We start from the raw sequence: 20,185 nt of genomic DNA, 5'->3' as shown, positions 1-20,185 counted from the left end.
TAGGGCGACCATATGTCCTCTTTTTCCTGGACATGTCCTCTTTTTGGACCTAAAAAAATGCGTCCGGCCGGGATTTCTAAATTGCCCAAAATGTCCGGGATTCGGCTTTTGCTTTCTACAGTCGCCATTCATTGTGTGCGTTTTTGGGGTTTTGTATTGCTTTGACCTTTCTCTTTAGGTCCCGCCTTCTCACACGCCACCATTGGTGGGTCATGTAGGCCTACGCAAACATTGTTCAAACTGCATCTCAATCATTACCCTCACCATGGCAACAGACAAGAGACAGAGCAGCAGCTTGCTTGTCAACAGTGGCACATGGCTCCAGAACAGCGTAAAAATGCCCAAACGCAAATGTAAATTCACAGACGATTTACAGAGAAAATTCCCGTGTTTTCGTCTTGGTCGGGATCCGTGTGAAGCAGAATGCATGACCTGCAAAGCTGACACATACGTGTCAGTGTCAAATAAAGGTGCTAGCGACCTAGAAGCCCACATAAGCTCCGCAAAACACAAAATTGCAGCTAAAGGAGAGAGTTCGTCAGGTAAATTAACTGACTATTTTGTGAGAGCAGGTAAAACAGAAGATGCTGTTACTGCTGCGGAGGGAGTTTTTACATTCCACAACACGAAGCATCACAATAGCTACAGATCAATGGACTGCACGTCTGCCTTGTTAAAAAAGGCTTTCCTTGATTCCGAGACTTCGCGAAAACTTTCAAGCGCTCGTACAAAGACCGAAGCAATTGTTAACGCTGTGATAGCACCACATTCTGTCGACATAGTTCAGAAAGCACTAGAAGACATACCTTACTGTGGTGTTTCTACTGATGGGAGCAATCACGGTGCTGTGAAAATATTCCCTCTGCTTATTCAGTATTTTGATTGGAAGAATGGTGGCATGCAAAGTAAATTAGTCGAAGTTAAAAACACTTAAAAACTAAAATATGGTCACCCTATTACACCCCCATTTTCAGTCATAATTTGCATTTACCACATAGCCCAATGATTTAAATTAAGCATGGTTTGTTGTAAGGTAGGCCTACTGTACTTTTATATTTGTATTAGAAGGGTAATCATTCATTTTTTTATAGGCTAACGTTACTTGATGAAGCTTTAGCTAGCAGTAACTCTGCTTTTGTCTTGAAGCTATAATGTAATGAATGTAAAGACAAGAAAACACTTTAATTGTCTGCATATGTTTGTGAATTGTTGCGTTAATAGTGTAATATGGTAGATGCATGAAGAATTGCTTGCTTAATGTTAGCTAGTAGCTAGCTAGTTTAATAGTTCAATAGTTTGTAATACTTAGCCTCCTGGCTAGTGGCTACTGTGACATTTACGGTACTTTTGAGCTGCGAAGCAAGAACACCAACCGAACCCTCTCTCGGCTCTTGACATTCCCGTAGCTAATGTAAATTGAAAAGTGTATGTGCATATTATGTAAATATACATTTCATTCCAATAACTCCATTCAGTGTGAATAAGTCTATCTGTAGTCTTTATGCCAGAGCAGGGGGTGGGTTAAGGTATATACAGTGCCTTCAGAAAGTATTCACACCCCTTGACTTTTTCCACATTTTGTTGTGTTACAGCCTAAGTTCAAAATTGATTAAATTGAGACTTTTCGTGACACAACATCCCATAATGTCAAAGTTGAATTGTGTTTTATTTTTATTTTTACAAATTATTTAAAAAATGAAAAGCTCACGCCTTGAGTCAATTCAATCCCTTTGTTATGGCAAGCCTAAATAAGTTCAGGAGTAAAAATGTGCTTAACAATTTACATTATAAGTTGCATGGACTCACTCCGTGTTCAATAATTGTCATGGTGTATCAATAAACCCAGTCACTACAAATATACAGGTGTCCTTCCAAACTCAATCGCCAGAGAGGAAGGAAACCACTCAGGGATTTCATCATGAGGCCAATGGTAACTTTAAAACTGTTCCAGAGTTTAATGGCTGTGATAGGAGAAAACTGAGGATGGATCAACAACATTGTAGTTACTCCACAATACTAACCTAAATGACAGAGTGAAAAGAAGGAAGCCTGTACAGAATAAAAACATGCCTCCTGTTTGCAACAAGTCACTAAAGTAATACAGCAAAGCAATTCACTTTTTGTCCTGAATAAAACGTGTTGTATTGGATTTGCCCCAAACATAAGTACCATTCTCCATATGTTCAACCATGGTGGTGGCTGCATCATGTATGGGTATGTGTGTAATCGTTAAGGACTGGGGAGTTTTTCAAGATAAAGAAACAGAACGGAGCTAAGCACAGAAAAATCCTAGAGCAAAACCAGGTTCAGTCTGCTTTCTACCAGAAACTGAAAGATGAATTCACCTTTCAGCAGGTCAATAACCTAAAAGACAAGGCCAAATCTACACTGGAGTTGCTTACCAAGACGACAGTGAATGTTTGAGTGGCTGAGTTACAGTTTTGACTTAAATCTGAGACTTGAAAATAGTTGATCAATGATCAACAATCAATTTGACAGAGCTTGAAGAATTTTGAAAAGAATAATGGGCAAATATTATACAATGCAAGTGTCACGTCCTGACCAGTAAAAGGGGTTGTTTGTTATTGTATTTTGGTCAGGGCATGGCAGGGGGTGTTTGTTTAGTGTGTTTCGGGGTTTTTGGTTGATGTTTTCTATTTCTATGTGGGTTTTCTAGTTTTTCTATGTCTATGTTAGTTTTGTCAATGACCTCCAATCAGAGGCAGCTGTTTGTTGTTTTCTCTGATTGGAGGCCATATTTAAGTGTGTTTGTTTTCATTTGTGTTGGTGGGTGGTTGTTTCCTTGTATAGTCTGAGTACCTTACGGGACTGTTTTTTCATCGTTTGTTTTTGTATGAGTATTCTTTTACCTTCTAAATAAAAAGAAGATGAGCACCTTAACTGCTGCATATTGGTCCGATGTTTTCTCCTCCTCAGACGACGAAGTATATGACAGCAAGTGTGCAAAGAACTTAAGGACTTACCAAGACTCACAACTGTAATTGCTGCCAAAGTTGATTCTAACACCTATTAACTCAGAGGTGTGAATACTTAGAATTGAATTAGATATTTTATTTTCAATACACTTTTTATACATTTGCAAAATGTCTAAACATGTTTTCCCTTTGTCATTATGGGGTATTGTGTTACAACCTGAATTTAAAATCGATTACATATATTTGTTTCTTGCACAACAACACACAACAAAATGTGGAATAAGTCCAGGGGTATGAATACTTTTTCAACGCACTGTAAGGTAGGTCAGTGGGGGGCTTCAGCTAACTGTCTTTGCCCCCTTTCCTCTACCTCTCAAAGTGAATCCACCCTTCCCTCCATTCCTCCCTCCGGAACATTCTCTTATCTCCATCCTCCCGCTTTCACTAAACCCTATCTGCAGCACCAGTGGGTGACTCTTTAGTGATTAGGAGAAGGGGGATAGGAAGGAAAGGAGAAGAGGGGGAAGAGACATGAGCATCACACACTCATCCTCACACCATTCCCTTCCTCCTGGGAAAGAACCTGTCTTTCAATAAATGTCCAAGAAAACGTTCTGTCAAAGGCAGATCTTAGAGCTATAGAGGCAACCATTGTCTCATGGGATGGTGGGAGGGTAGAATTGTCTGAGAGTATAAACAAAGGAATGGACATGGTAACAGTCACTGGTTGCTACTGAGAAGTTATTCAACCCTCCCCACTAAATTTAATTATATGACCCTCCTCACCACTACCCCCATACCCCCAGTTATTGGCTCTCTCTGGAGTTACCTTTGATTGTCTGATCAAAACTGAACAAGCAAAACGTAAATTGCAAGCTGCATACCCAGTGGAACTGTAAATATGTGTCATCACCAAAATCAATTCAACGATTTTAATAGAATAAAAAATGCCTCCCTGTGTCTTATTAAATACATGTGAGACCACGATAGAGAGATGGAAAGAGTACTGATAGATACCATAGGAGGATATATAGGATATACAGAGTATATACAGTGTACTGTATATAGGAGGACAGCTTATAATATAGGGCGTAAGAGAATACTTACAAAGATGAGAAAGTTGAAGACAAACATTAGGTATTTGATGCAGCTGAGACAGTCTCTGTCCATGGCTGTCCCTCTCGCTGAAGCCTCTCCCAGCCCCTGAGAGAGAGAGAACACACAGAGACAGAGCAGTCATTTAAACTGATTTTGTTCTGCAAGAATACACACAACACAAAACCCAGCACTCACTTTTTCATGAGTTCAGCCCATCAAATATACAGTACCAGTCAAAAGTTTGGACACACCTACTAATTCAAGGGTTTTTCTTTATTTTTACCATTTTCTACATTGTAGAGTAATAGTGAAGACATCAAAACTATGAAATAACACATATGGAATTATGTAGTAACCAAAAAAGTGTTAAACAAATCAAAATATATATTTTATTTGAGATTCTTCAAAGTAGCCACCCGTTGCATTGACATCTTTGCACACTCTTCACATTCTCTCAACCAGCACATTAAATGCTTTTCCAACAGTCTTGAAGGAGTTCCCACATATGCTGAGCACTTGTTGGCTGCTTTTCCTTCACTCTGCGGTCCAATTCATCACCAACCATCTCAATTGGGTTGAGGTCGGATGATTGTGGAGGCTAGGTCATCTGATGCAGCACTCCATCACTCTCCTTCTTGGAGTTGTGTTGGATCATTGTCCTTTTGAAAAATAAATTATAGTCCCACTAAGCACAAACCAGATGGGATGGCGTATCACTGCAGAATGCTGGGGTAGCCATGCTGATTAAGTGCGCCTTGAATTCTAAACAAATCACTGACAGTGTCACCAGCAAAGCACCCCCACACCATAACACCTCCTCCTCCACGCTTCACGGTGGGAACCACACATGCAGAGATCATCCATTCACCTACTCTGTGTCTCACAAAGACACGGCGTTTGTAACCAAATATCTCAAATTTGGACTCATCAGACCAAAGGACAGATTTCCACCGGTCTGATATCCATTGCTCGTGTTTCTTGGCCCAAGCAAGTCTCCTCTTCTTATTGGTGTCCTTTAGTAGTGGTTTCTTTGCAGCAATTAGACCATGAAGGCCTGATTCACACAGTCTCCTCTGAACAGTTGATGTTGAGATGTGTCTTACTTGATCTCTGTGAAGCATTTACTTGGGTTGCAATTTCTGAGGCTGGTAACTCTAATGAACTTATCCTCTGCAGCAGAGGTAACTCTGGGTCTTCCTTTCCTGTGTCTGTCCTCATGAGAGACAGATTCATTTTTGCGATTGCACTTGAAGAAACTTTCAAAGTTCTTGAAATTTTCCGGATTGACTGACCTTCATGTCTTAATTTTTGGGATGGGGGAGCATTCAGAATTTTGGATGAAAAGCGTGACCAAAGTAAACTGCCTGCTACTCAGCCCCAGAAGCTAGAATATACATATAATTGGTCGATTTGGATAGAAAACAGTCTAAGGTTTCCAAAACTGTTAAAATAATGTCTGTGAGTATAACAGAACTGATATGGCAGGCAAAAACCTGAGGAGAATCCATCCAGGAAATGCTATTATTTTGAAATGGCTGTTTTTCCATTGAAAGCCTATCCACCATACAAAGACTTATGACCCAGTTCACGATCCCCTTGGCTTCCACTACATGTGGCCAGTCTTTAGGCATTGTTTCAGGCTTTTACACTGAAAAATGAGGGCGAAACACCACTTTCAATGAGAGGACAGTGGAAATTTCCAGACATGAGTCCTGCGCGTGACCCGGAGCGTGCCTTTCTTGTTTTTCCTTTTCTAATGACGAAGCTATTGTCCGGTTGAAATATGATCGATTATTTATGACAAAAACAACCTGAGGATTGATTATAAACATCGTTTGACATGTTTCTACAAACTTTTATGGTACTTTTTTGATTTTTCGTCTGCCTGCTGTGACCGCGCTTTGTTCTAATGGATTACTGAACAAAACGCACCAACAAAACGGTGGTTTTTGGACATAAAGAGGGACTTTATCGAACACAACAAACATTTATTGTGTAACATGGAGTCTTGGGAGTGCAACCATATGAAAATCATCAAAGGTAAGTGATACATTTTATCGCTATTTCTGACTTTTGTTACTCCTCAACTTGGCTGGTTACTGTTTGTAATGATTTGTCTGCTGGGTGCTGTTCTCAGATAATCGCATGGTTTGCTTTCGCCGTAAAGCCTTTTTGAAATCTGACACAGCGGTTGGTTAACAAGAAGTTTATCTTTCAGCTGATGTATAACACTTGTATCTTTTATGTATGTTTATTATGACAATTTCTGTTTTGTTGAGTTTCACGCTCTGCAATTTCACCAGATGTTGTTTGAGACAGTGGATTACTGAACAAAACGCGCTAACAAAACAGAGATTTTTGGAAATAAAGAGGGACTTTATTGAACAAAACGAACATTTATTGGGTAACTGTGAGTCTTGTGAGTGCAACCATATCAAGATCATCAAAGGTAAGTGATTAATTTTATCGCTATTTATCGCTAATCGCAACAGAAAAACACCAAAATCATACCCACAGGCATTCTGCACCAGCAACACTTTCTGAACTATCCCAGAAACCAGAAACTTACAGTATAGGTTGGGACAACATATTCGCAGTGTCAGAACCACACAACCTGACATAGCACACAACTCGGTGAGCCCCCAAATTGTGACTGACAACTTATGTTAGTGTTTAACTTTGCTAATATCGGCCCCTCCCAGGGTATTTTCTGAAACAAAATGTGGCTTAGGTAATGAGCGTGGCAGGGGAATTATAGGTCTTCCTGTTGGCCGCAGTGACAAAATGGAGCTGTTTTAAAGCTAATTTCCTGTAAGTCTACATATCCTTCCATGGCTCATGCTATCGGAGTGACTCTAAACATTATGACAAAATCAATTCACTGTTGGAGCTACAAACATAAGCCATGAAAAAAATACTCCTGAATGCATAATTTTTTTAATGTAAGATTCTCCCTGACTGTCTAGCTTTTATTTTGGTGATTGTTAGTTCTCAAAGATGCTCTTATTTAATCATATATAGGTCCATTATCTTTTCTACATACTTTATATCTGTTTTTAATCATTTAAGTTTACACTGAAATATTCAGACATTGCTCGTTCTGATATTTCTTTTTTTATTTTGGGGATTTGTGTGTATTATGTTGTATTGTTTAGGTATACTGCACTTTTGGAGCTACAAACATAAGCATTTTGCTGCACCTGCGATATCTGCAAAATATCTGTACGCGAACAATAAAACTTGATTTGATTCAAAAGTATTTACTGTTTGTACATAGACTTTGAACGTCACAGAAGTGGGGATCAGTCATTCAGGCCCAAACACAGTTGAGCCTTCAAGCTTTTCCCCTGATAGCTTAAAACCATCAAGACCTGGATTGGTAGATATTGCCCTGGTTTTAACCACTGACTCAGAGTTCCTGAGAGAAATGGAGATAGCCTAGAGGAGTTTTCACAGCAGATAAGGCTAGAGGAAAAGGCAGCTAGAAGATTAGGAGTCTGAAGCTAGAAAGGAAGACAGGGAAAATGGAAGCCATTTCAACTTTTTTTTATAGATTGGCAGTGTCTGTGAGGAGTTGTCTGGTTGCCCAAACCAGGTCTATTCATAACTCCTACACTCCCTAAAGGTAGATTTACTTCTAGCCGTCTCGGAAGAGTTAAGTACCGTCGCTTATATGTGAAATAAATACGGGCATGTCAGGGAAAATCTTTTGTTTTTGTTGGTTTTACCTCTGACACCAGTGGCGATTGGTACCATTTAAGATGAGGTAGGATGATAAGGTTTTCTTGAGCATGGCGTTATTTCTATTACAGCATATTGGATGACTGTCATTCAGATTCCATTCACCCAGCTTAATGTAACATAAATAGGTTTAGGCTACTACATGAAACCAAAATGTTCCCTATACCTATCATGAGGTTGCTACAACCTAACCTATGAATGAAAATATACAACGTAGGTGCACAGGTCGAGAGAAATTTGTATAATCAAGGTGACAGACAGTGACACATTCAATAACACCTTGCACACTCTTGCCTGCATCTAGCTTATCTAGGGAATAATCATTAGTCCAACGGTTGCAAAAGAGTTTCTATTGGACAAACTCAGGAATGTTCATCCCCGTTTCGTTCCATTTGCTTCCATTTAAGAAAGCAACATCGGCTGAATGAATACACCCCTGATCACACGCAAACACAGTTCACTTACATAGCAGCCACATACAAACAGCATGATCACTTTGATCGTTGTAGCTATAATTCCTTCTCGCATCTACGCGCTCTCCTCCTCTCACATTTTCCCTTTGCTTGTGGACTTCAGTGCACAACACAACACATCACCAAACCTTCATATTATAATTGCTAACCACTACACACAACCTACATCGTTATCACCATTATTAGCTAACATCAAAGTCAACATACACTACATGACCAAAAGTATGTGGACACCTGCTCGTCGAACATCTCATTCTAAAAGTATGGGCATTAATATGGAGTTGGTCCCCCCTTTGCTGCTATAACAGCCTCCACTCTTCTTGGAACACTTTCCACTAAATGTTGGAATATTTCTACAATCTCGACAAACCATTTCTGTATGGACCTCGCTTTGTGCACAGGGGCATTTTCATGCTGAAACAGGAAAGGGCCTTTCCCAAACTGTTGCCACAAAGTTGGAAGCACAGAATCGTCTAGAATGTCATTGTATGCTGTAGCGTTAAGATTTCCCTTCACAGCCCCAGACCATTATTCCTCCTCCACCAAACTTTACAGTTGGCACTATGCATTCGGGCAGGTAGAATTATCCTGGCATCCGCCAAACCCATATTCGTCCTTACCACTTTGTGGCTGAGCCGATGCTGCTTCTAGACGTTTCCACTTCACAATAACAGCACTTACAGTTGAGCTAAGCTCTAGCAGCGCAGAAATTTGACAAACTGACTTGTTGGAAAGGTGACATCCTATGACGGTGCCACGTTGAAAGTCACTGAGCTCTTCAGTAAGGCCATTTCTACTGCCAATGTTTGTCTATGGAGATTGCATGGCTGTGTGCTCGAATGGAGATTGCATGGCTGTGTGCTCGATTGTATACACTTGTCAGCAACAGGTTTGGCTGAAATAGCCGAATCCACTGATATGAAGAGGTGTTTACATACTTTTGTATATATAGTGTAGCTGTTCTGATGTCCAGAAGCTCTTTTTCTGTCATAGGAAATGATGGCAGTAACATTATGTACAAAAAAAGTTATGATCAGCACAAAAAAACACAACCTAGCAGAATTGGTGAGGAGCCTGTAAAACAGAAGCTATCCATTGTAATGCCATTCAATTTTTTATAACCTTTATTTAACTAGGCAAGTCAGTTAAGAACAAATAAGACAGTGGGTTAACTGCCTTGTTCAGGGTGAGAACTACAGATTTTTACCTTGTCAGCTCAGGGATTCGACCTAGCAACCTTTCGGTTACCAGCCCAACGCTTTAACCACTAGGCTACCTGCCGCCCCATACCATGACTTACATTATATACCATGACTTACATTATATTTCTCCTTGTAATATTGGGGATGTCTCTCATGTCATCCCTGTTTAAAAGTAGTGTACTATATAGGGAATAGTGCACCATTTGGGAAGCCATGGCTCGGCACATGGCTTCACACCATCTGCTCCACATTCTCCATATGATCGATCTGCTCTACAGGCAATAATCTCTGCACTACACAGACCAAGCCAGTGATAGTCTCTCAACCCTCTCCCCCTATTTATGAAAAAGGTAAGAGACACTAACACATAAACTGGCCTCTCTTACAAAATATATTTTATCTCAATGAAAATAACCTGCAAAGGTTACAAAAAAGGAGGATGGGGGAGTTAATGGTAATGGTTGGGTTCTCTTTCAAAACTGAACACACTTGGCTGCATGGTGGTTTCTCCTTGAGAGTGACACTTTCAGCTCAATTAATGAAGTGACTCTATTGCCCTCCCTCCCCATCTCTCCTCTCCACCATCTCCCCCATCCTCCCATCTCTCCTCCCATCATCCCTCTCTCCTGACCAAGGACAGTAATGAAGTGACTATTATCCCCATCTCCTCCGTCTCTCCCCCTCCCTCCCTCATCTCACACATCATCTCTCCCCTACCCCCCATTCAGGACAGATGTACCAGCAGGACAAGGACACTGTGTCTGCTCTGAGCCAAATGGCACCCTATTCCCTATTTGGTGCACTACTTTTGACCAGGGCCCAGTCAAAGGTAGTGCACTATATAGGGAATAGGGTGCCATTTGGGAGGTAACTGTGTCTGATCTGAGCCAAACTCCCCCAGCCACCTTCACCCTCCCTCAACCCCGACCATGAGCCTGCATACCAAATCCCCTCCCTCCCTCCCTCCCTCCTCCCTCCCTCCCTCCTCCCTCCCTCCCTCCCTCCCTCCCTCCCTCCCTCCCTCCTCCCTCCCTCCTCCTCCCTCCCTCCCTCACCTTCCCCCACCCTGCTGCTCACCCTCCTTACCCTCCCTCCCTCCTCAAACCCCAGCCTAGACCATGAGCCATGAGGCTGCATAGCAAGTCATCATTAACCCATCAGACACTGCTGGGATCATGAGGATGGAACTTGACCCCTCTAAAATGCCATTGACTTCTTAAATGATCACCCATAATTGACCCCTAGGGACCAGGCTGATTGTCCCCTCTCCACCGTGCAGGGGGAGCAGGTGTGTGTGTGTGTGTGTGTGTGTGTGTGTGTGTGTGTGTGTGTGTGTGTGTGTGTGGTACATTGTTTGCATCAGTCTGGATACAGAAGGTGCACACACCACACACACACACACACTCTTCGCACATACACACACGGATGATAATGCTAATACCTCCTGATACGGACGCAGAGGGAGGACCACACACACAGACACACACCTGTAACATCACCCTTCATCTCAATGAAATACTCATTTTCATATTCTAGCACTGACTCCTTTAAATGTGTCTTAATAAGTAAACAGCCCAGAATGAAGAGAGAGAGAAAGAACAAACATATGAAAGAAATGGAGGGAGAAAAATAGAGAAAGAAACAGAAACAAATAGAAACAGACACTGAGAAAGAGAGCGTTTGAAATAAATAGTTCTCCCTTGAGGAGCAGAATGTCCCTTAATGACTGTCCAATTAAGAAAGAATGCTGCTGTGCTACTGTCAAACTGTGGTAAAGTGGTGGTGCATGCTAAACTGCTAACTAGCTACTTGATATACACACTCCTATAGAGGGCATACAGCTCACTGACAGAGAGAGAAGGAGTGTACTATGTAACTACTGCACAAACCTATACACACTACTATACAGGGCATCAAATCAAATCAAGGTTTATTTCTCACGTGCGCCGAATACAACAGGTGTAGACCTTACAGTGAAATGCTTACTTACAGGCTCTAACCAATAGTGCAAAAAAAAGGTATTAGGTGAACAATACGTAAGTAAAGAAATAATAACAACAGTCAAAAGACAGCTATATACAGTAGCGAGGCTACATACAGACACTGGTTAGTCAGGATGATTGAGGTAGTATGTACATGTAGATATGGTTAAAGTGACTATGCATATATGATGAACAGAGAGTAGCAGTAGCGTAAAAGAGGGGTTGGCGGGTGGTGGGTGGCGGGACACAATGCAGATAGCCCGGTTAGTCAATGTGCCGGAGCAATGGTTAGTCGGGTCAATTTAGGTAGTATGTACGTTTATGTATAGATAAAGTGACTATGCATATATGATAAACAGAGAGCAGCAGCAGCGTAAAAGGGGGGGGGGGGGGGTCACACAATGCAAATAGTCCGGGTAGCCATTTGATTACCTGTTCAGGAGTCTTATGGCTTGGGGTAAAAACTGTTGAGAAGCCTTTTTGTCCTAGACTTGGCACTCTGGTACCGCTTGCCATGTGGTAGTAGAGAGAACAGTCTATGACTGGGGTGACTGGGGTCTTTGACAATTTTTAGGGCCTTCCTCTAACAACGCCTGGTGTAGAGGTCCTGGATGGCAGGCAGCTTAGCCCCAGTGATGTACTGGGCCGTACGCACTACCCTCTGTAGTGCCTTGTGGTTGGAGGCCGAGCAATTGCCGTACCAGTCAGTGATGCGACCAGTCAGGATGCTCTCGATGTTGCAGCTGAAAAACCTTTTGAGGATCTCAGGACCCATGCCAAATCTTTTTAGTTTCCTGATGGGGAATAGGCTTTGTCATGCCCTCTTCACGACTGTCTTGGTGTGTTTGGACCATTCTAGTTTGTTGCTGATGTGGACACCAAGGAACTTGAAGCTCTCAACCTGCTCAACTACAACCCCGTTCATGAGAATGGGGGCGTGTTCGGTCCTCCTTTTCCTGTAGTCCACAATCATTTCCTTGTCTTAGTTACGTTGAGGGACAGGTTGTTATTCTGGCACCACCCGGACAGATCTCTGACCTCCTCCCTATAGGCTGTCTCGTTGTTGTCGGTGATCAGGCCTACCACTGTTGTGTCGTCTGCAAACTTAACGATGGTGTTGGAGTCGTGCCTGGCCATGCAGTCGTGGGTGAACAGGGTAGTACAGGAGGGAACTGAGCACACACCCCTGGGGTCTCCAGTGTTGAGGATCAGCGTGGCAGATGTGCTGCTACCTACCCTCACCACCTGGGGGCGGCCCGTCAGGAAGTCCAGGATCCAGTTGCAGAGGGAGGTGTTTAGTCCCAGAATCCTTAGCTTAGTGATGAGCTTTGAAGGTACTATGGTGTTGAACGCTGAGCTGTAGTCAATGAATAGCATTCTCACATAAGTGTTCCTTTTGTCCAGATGGGAAAGGGCAGTGTGGAGTGCAATAGAGATTGCATCATCTGTGGATCTGTTTGGGCGGTATGCAAATTGGACTGGGTCTAGGGTTTCTGGGATAATGGTGTTGATGTGAGCCATTACCAGCCTTTCAAAGCACTTCATGGCTACGGACATGAGTGCTACGGGTCTGTAGTCATTTAGGCAGGTTGCCTTTGTGTTCTTGGGCACAGGGACTATGGTTGTCTGCTTGAAACACGTTGGTATTACAGACTCAATGAGGAACATGTTGAAAATGTCAGTGAAGGCACCTGCCAGTTGGTCAGCACATGCCGGAAGCACACATTCTGGTAATCCGTCTGGCACCGTATCCTTGTGTATGTTGACCTGTCTAAAGGTCTTACTCATGTCGGCTATGGAGAGCGTGATCACACAGTCGTCCGGAACAGCTGATGCTCTCATGCATGCCTCAGTGTTGCTTGCCTCGAAGCGAGCATAGAAGTGATTTAGCTCGTCTGGTAGGCTCGTGTCAATTGGCAGCTCGTGGCTGTGCTTGCCTTTGTAGTCTGTAATAGTTTGCAAGCCCTGCCACATAAGACGAGTGTCGGAGCTGGTGTAGTATGATTCAATCTTAGCCCTGTATTGACGCTTTGCCTGTTGATGGTTCGTCGAAGGGCATAGCAGGATTTCGTGTAAGCTTCCGGGTTAGAGTCCCGCACCTTGAAGATGGAAGCTCTACCCTTTAGCTCAGTGCGAATGTTGCCTGTAATCCATAGCTTCTGGTTGGGGTATGTACGTACAGTCACTGTGGGGACAACGTCTTCAATGCACTTATTGATAAAGCCAGTGACTGATGTGGTGTACTCCTCAATGCCATCGGAAGAATCCAGGAACATGTTCCAGTCTGTGATAGCAAAACAGTCCTGTAGTTTAGCATCTGCTTCATCTGACCACTTTTTTATAGACCGAGTCACTGGTGCTTCCTGCTTTCATTTTTGCTTGTAAGCAGGAATCAGGAGGATAGAGTTTTGGTCGGATTAACCAACTGGAGGGCGAGGGAGAGCTTTGTACGTGTCTCTGTGTGTGGAGTACAGGTGATCTAGAATTTTTTTCCCTCTGGTTGCACATTTAACATGGTGATAGAAATGAGGTACAACTGATTTAAGTTTCCCTGCATTAAAGTCTCCGGCCAGTAGGAGCACTGCCTCTGGGTGAGTGGTTTCCTGTTTGCTTATTTCCTTATACTGCTGACTGGGTGCAGTCTTAGTGCCAGCATCTGTCTGTGGTGGTAAGTAAACAGCCACAAAAAGTCTAGCTGAAAACTCTCTAAGCAAGTAGTGTGGTCTGCAGTTTATCACAATATACTCTACTTCTAGAGACTTCCCTAGATTTTGTGCACCAGCTGTGGTTTACAAATACGCACAGACCCCCCCAGACCCCCCCCGTCTTACCGGAGTGTGCTGTTCTATCTTGCCGGTGCAGCGTATATCCCGCTTGCTGAATATCCATGTCATCATTCAGCCACGATTCCGTGAAACATAGGATATTACAGTTTTTGATGTCCCGTTGGTAGGATATTCGTGATCGTACCTCGTCTAATTTATTGTCCAATGATTGCACGTTGGCGAGTAACATTTACGGTAACGGCAGCTTTCCCACTCGTCTTCTGCGGGTCCTCACGAGACATCCGGCTCTGTGTCCCCTGTACCTGCGCCTCTTCCTCTTGCAAATAACGGGGATGTCGGCCCTGTGGGGTGTTTGGAGAATGTCTTGTGCGTCCTGCTTGTTGTAGAAAAAATCTTTGTGAAAGGAAGATTGACAGACAGACAACTTTGACTGAACACTCAGGGAATGAGAAGTTCTACAAGCAGATCTCACATGAAGAAAGTGTGAAGCTTCAAGCTTCACAGCATGGGACTCACAGAGAGAATACAGTGTTCTCACGGTCAAACTGTAACTCCTTTGGGTCTGGTTGTTAGGGAAACTGGCTGTGGCTGGCTGGCCAGAGCCCAAATGCTGGTTAAAAGCCCAGGTGGAAACATACAATGCTGCTAGTCCTGTGCCATCAGGCAAGGTACTTTAATTGGTTCAGAGAAGGCTATACAATATAGCTCTTATAGATGTAAAATGAGATCTTACAGATGGCCTCTGCAGGCGCTGTACTGTACACCAAGACAAGTGGGTAAGATTGGTCTCAGTTATCCTCGCTCAGTAGACCCATTAATCACTTCTATTCATTGTACAAAAAATGTTTGTTAAGACTAGGAAAAAAATCAGTAAAGGCATTTGGAGACAAAAACGCTATTGGGAAAAGGTATTATGTGTATTACAATTTCAGAAACTGCAGCATGCCAGTGTACAGTGAACAGTAATCCCATTTATTGCCTCTAGGGAGCACCTTTCATGCTGGTACAGTCCCAATGAGTAAGTCTGAGGCCCAAGGATAAAGGTTGTCCTCTGACCAAGCAGCTGACACAGTCGTGAACAATAGTCTGATTTACTAACAGTCTTTCCAGTCTGGACACAGAGTCCTCCCAGTCGAGAGAGAGAACCAGCTTTTGGAACTTCTGTGAGTGTAATGTTTACTGTTAATTGTTATGTTTATTTCACTTTTGTTTATTATCTACTTCACTTGCTTTGGCAATGTTAACATATGTTTCCCATGCCAATAAAGCCCTTGAATTGAATTGGAGAGAGAGAGATGAGTCTGATAGCATATGGTCTGGATATATTCTATCAACAAGAATGCAGGCCAAGGTCTCTGCCATCTAGCATTTTTCAATTCAATTCAATACAACCTCAGGAGTAAGGGGAAAGATCCTGGCTGATATGCATGCTCGGTGTGGTGGTGATCCTTGTCTTCTTTCGTCTTCTCCCTCCTACTCCTCCCTCACCCTCCTAGTCCTCAGTCTTTTCCCTCCCCTCCTCCGTCAACCCCCCTCCGTCTTTTACCTCCTCCACCTCATCCCACCCTCTTCCATCTCCTCCTCCACATTCATTCAGCAGATGCATAGGCTTTGCTCCAGTTCTCACTTAATAGTGTCAACACCTGTATCAGACAGAGTGGAGATAGTAACATGCTCAGGGAGGATGGATCGATTTATAGCCCAGGGATGGCAGACGGTCAATGGGCATTGATCCACTGAATCACCCCCTCTCCTCCTTTGTCCTCTCTCTCTTTCTCTCTCTCTGTGTATGCGGTAGTAGTGAACAATGAACACAAACATTTGTGGTCTGCTGTGTGGCTCAATTGGTAACAGGATGTCTCTAGCAACACACTACTAGGTTGTGGGTTTAATTCCCACAGGGATCACAAACACTTCAACACAGAGGCCTGTTAGGGCGCAACTAGGGTGTTCCCAAGGGAGCTGTAGACACACACATGCATACATACATGCACACACTGGGGCTTTCCATGAGAATGAGCTCTAAGTCAATGTAAATCATGTGTGAAATGATAATGAGTTGATGACAATGGGGTATATTATTAGACTGAATGCAACACTCTCCACACCTTAGCACACATCGTTAGACCGCTGTGCCACTTGGAAAGTCAATTAGGCTATTCTAAGAATTGGAAGCAGAGAACAATTGAAAGCGGCAGCTCTAGCCTTTTTATTTTACTACACTTCCATTTTTATAATGTTATTTGAGGATTTATTTTAAAGCTGGCTTTAGGCTAAAAACAAACTGCTAACTGCTAGCCTCCGGGCCCAAAACCACCTGTCTCTCATGGCTTCGCTCACCCCTGGATGTACCACCTGCCAGTATCTGAGCCAGAGAGTCGCAGAGCTGGAGGGGAGAGTATCTGTCTTGCGCCAGATCAAGGAGGACGAAGAACTCCTGGACTCCATGGTTGCACAAACCACCTCCAAAATCGACGACATCACCTGCCCCTGGCTCGGCACCTCAACTTTTGGGGAGCCTGTAAAGGAGAAACTCCATTCGGTTCCCTTAAACGAGCCATGGCCCAGGCTAGGAGCTAAACCGAAGGGCCTGGTCTGTTCCACCCCTTCTGCTCCGCCTCAGGATGCCTGGATTGCTGTCCGGGGAGTAAAGCACTCCAGGAAACGGAATCCATCAAATGTTTCGGAGATGCTACAATTGGGGAGAAGATTCGAGGTCCTGGAAGACCTGGAAGTGCATTCCAATCATACTGTACAGGGTCCCTCCGCTACATCTCTACTGCTGCCGTCTCACTCTCAGGTGGAAGTGCCCAAGCATACTCATCTGCGCTCCTTGCCCGCCGCTAGGTCGTCAGACTCAGCTGCTAGCCCCCCTCAACCTGCTAGGAGGCAGATCACCCGGGAGAGGCCCTGTCATTTACCCAGTAAACCCATCTGTAGTCCTTCCGTTCTCGTGGTGGGTTCATCCATGGTCCGAAACGTTTCCATCCGGAAAGCTGAGACCTTCTGCTACCCTGGCGCTAGGATCCCTGACCTAAATTCCATGCTACCGCTACTTATTAGGAAGCACTCCGCCGCTTCAATTGTCATTGTCCATGTTGGGTCTAATGACATTAAACTCCAGCAGTCAGAGAAATTGAGAGACGATCTTAAAACATTGATAAATACGCTGCTGGAATCTGGGAAGCAGTGCGTTGTTTCCGGTCCATTTCCATCCCCACGCTACACGGATATGGTTTTTAGTCGTATACGCCAATTACACACCTGGCTTAAGGGATACTGCTGCACGATGGGAATTCCATTTGTGGATAACTTTGCAGCTTTTACAGACCGACCAGGTCTATTTCTTCAGGACAATTTACATCTTAACAGGTATGGCTCCAGCATCCTCTCCACCAACATGTCTCTTACTCTTGCCTCATGTAGAGCCTTTGATACCTGACGTTGTGTATTTTCGGGGGTTGGCTTTTGGGATTGTACGCTCCCCTATCAGACTACGTTCAATGCTCCTCTCCCAGTTTCATTAATTAGTCCCTCAATTGCAAATATGGAACAAACTACAGTTAACAACCTTTCTGCAATTCCTAGATTATTGTCCAATCACCGTATTGCGAATACTACTCACATGCAGAGAGGTATTGTTAGTAGTAATCTTGTCCCCATAAAATTGAGCTCTGTCAATAGCTCGAAAATGGTTTATTGCTCATCCAGTGCAGCTTCAGGTGCTACCTTGGATACTCCATCTGATATGAATTCCTGTAGCAATGGCATTGGAATAATTCATTTGAATGCTAGAAGCCTGATACAAAAGTTGGACTTTATTGAAATTTTGGTCTCACAATCAAATGTTGACGTATTGGTTGTATCTGAATCGTGGCTGTGTGATTCTGTGCCTGATTAAGATGTTCAGTTGATTGGGTACAATATTTATAGAGCTGATAGAGTTGGTAGAGGTGGTGGTATCGCGATTTATGTAAAATGCTGCTTAAATGTTTCTGTGTCCATATCAACCTCTGTCCCAAAGCAATATGAATGTCTAGTTTTAAATTTGGTACTTGGTAATAATGCTCGTTTAACTCTAGGAGGGGTATATCGCCCCCCTCAGCTCCTCCTTGTACTCTATGCAAATTATCTGATATACTGTCTAATTATGCAAACTCTGAATTACTGATTTTGGGAGATTTTAACCTGGATTGGCTTTCACCAGTATCCGATAAATTAAAAGACATTTGTACTGAGCTAAATCTAACTCAGCTGATAACTAAACCAACCCGTCCCAACTTTAAGAACCCAGTAAAATCTACTCTACTAGACATTATTCTAACAAATACCCCCCATAAATACACAGCCAGTGGGGTTTTTGCAAATGATATCAGTGATCACTGCCCTATTGCTTGTATTAGAGATACCAGGCTGAAACACTCTGATCCCTGTATAATCTCTGAGAGAAATTATAAACATTTCTCACAGCAAGCTTTTACCCTTGACTTATATCACTCTGAGTTTTTATCCACTTGCTGCTTTCTGGACCCGGTTTTAGCCCTTGCTTTTTTCTCTTCTATTGTTACCTCTATGTCTGATAAACATGCCCCGCGTAAGAATCACAGAGTAAGACACCGAACCAGTTCTTGGTTCTCTCCTGAATTGTCAGGTCTTTTCCTGCAAAATAATCGGGCCTGGGCCTTGGCGAGGAAAACAGGTACTCCAGCTGATTGGCTGTTTTTTAGGCAATTGAGAAATAAATGTACTGCAGCTGTCAAAAAGGCAAAATCAAATTACTTCCTTAATGCTATGACAGATTCTGCAGGAGATCCTGCAAAATTCTGGAAAACCGTTAATTCACTGAAACGGGGGAATTCTGCTGTTTCTCTTCCTAAGCAAATTACCTCAGATTCCTGTATCCTAAGTGAAAAAAATGATATTTGTGATGCTTTTAATAAGCATTTCATCTCTGCTGGTTTTTTATTTGAAAGGAAAAGTGGCCATTGTGGCACTGGCCAGTTAGTTGATTTTTCGTCTTGCTTTTCAACCGTTACTCTGAAAAATGGTAACCCTGTTTTTAGTTTCCAGAAAATAACCGAAGCAGAGGTTCTAGCTGCCCTGTGTGCCATTGATACTAAGAAATCCTTAGGCGCTGACAATTTAGACCCGTTCTTACTTAAGTGTGCTGCATCTATCATTGCTGGTTCAGTGACACACATTTTTAATCTAACATTAAGCACAGGAATTATCCCTAAAGTGTGGAAAGCAGCTTTTGTTCTGCCATTACATAAGGGAGGTGACGGTAGTGATTTGGATAACTATCGACCCATCTCTAGGCTCCCTTGTCTGGCAAAGATCCTAGAATCTATAGTCAACAAACAGTTACAGTCTTTTCTTTCTGCTAACAGTATTCTTAGCACCAATCAATCTGGTTTTAGATCTAAACACAGTACCACATCGGCCACTATGCTTGTTGTAAATGATATTGCAAATGCCTTAGATGATAGAAAGCACTGTGCTGCGTTGTTTGTAGATTTGTCAAAAGCTTTTGACACTGTAGACCATGCTATCCTTTTGAGTAAGCTGTCATCTATAGGAGTGGGCACTGATGCCTGCCGATGGTTTTATGACTATCTTAAAGATAGAACTCAGGCCGTCATGGTCGACGGGGTCAAGTCTGACTCCTTACAGTTACTTAAAGGGGTCCCTCAGGGTTCAATAATTGGCCCACTATTGTTCTCACTTTATATAAACAACATTGGTGATGATGTCAGATATTGTAAATTCCATTTATATGCAGATGACACAGTGATGTACTCTATTGCTCCAACAGCGGACCAAGCTTTAATGCAGTTGGAGTCTGATTTTAGGATACTACAGGGGTCTCTTTTACAGCTTAAACTTGTTTTAAACGCTAAGAAAACAAATGTCATGTTTTTTTCTAGGTCTAAACTCTCAGTTAGAAACACTTTTGTAATCACTAGC

At 42.9% G+C, this 20,185-nt stretch overlaps 1 protein-coding gene across 2 annotated transcripts in view; it reads right to left on the bottom strand.

The window, feature by feature from the left end:
* tspan18 (tetraspanin 18) overlaps nucleotides 1–20,185 on the bottom strand; it is a 129,205-nt gene that overhangs the window by 18,596 nt on the left and 90,424 nt on the right. For both annotated transcript variants that reach the window (XM_045696628.1, NM_001140106.1), the window contains 1 exon segment: nucleotides 4,044–4,139. In XM_045696628.1, the coding sequence (XP_045552584.1) occupies nucleotides 4,044–4,139 (96 nt within the window).

This window comes from Salmo salar, chromosome ssa16, assembly GCF_905237065.1.
Source record: "Salmo salar chromosome ssa16, Ssal_v3.1, whole genome shotgun sequence".
Lineage (NCBI taxonomy): Eukaryota > Metazoa > Chordata > Actinopteri > Salmoniformes > Salmonidae > Salmo > Salmo salar.
The sequence above is the reverse complement of the archived record's forward strand: the minus strand, read 5'-3'. Positions and strand labels throughout refer to the sequence as shown.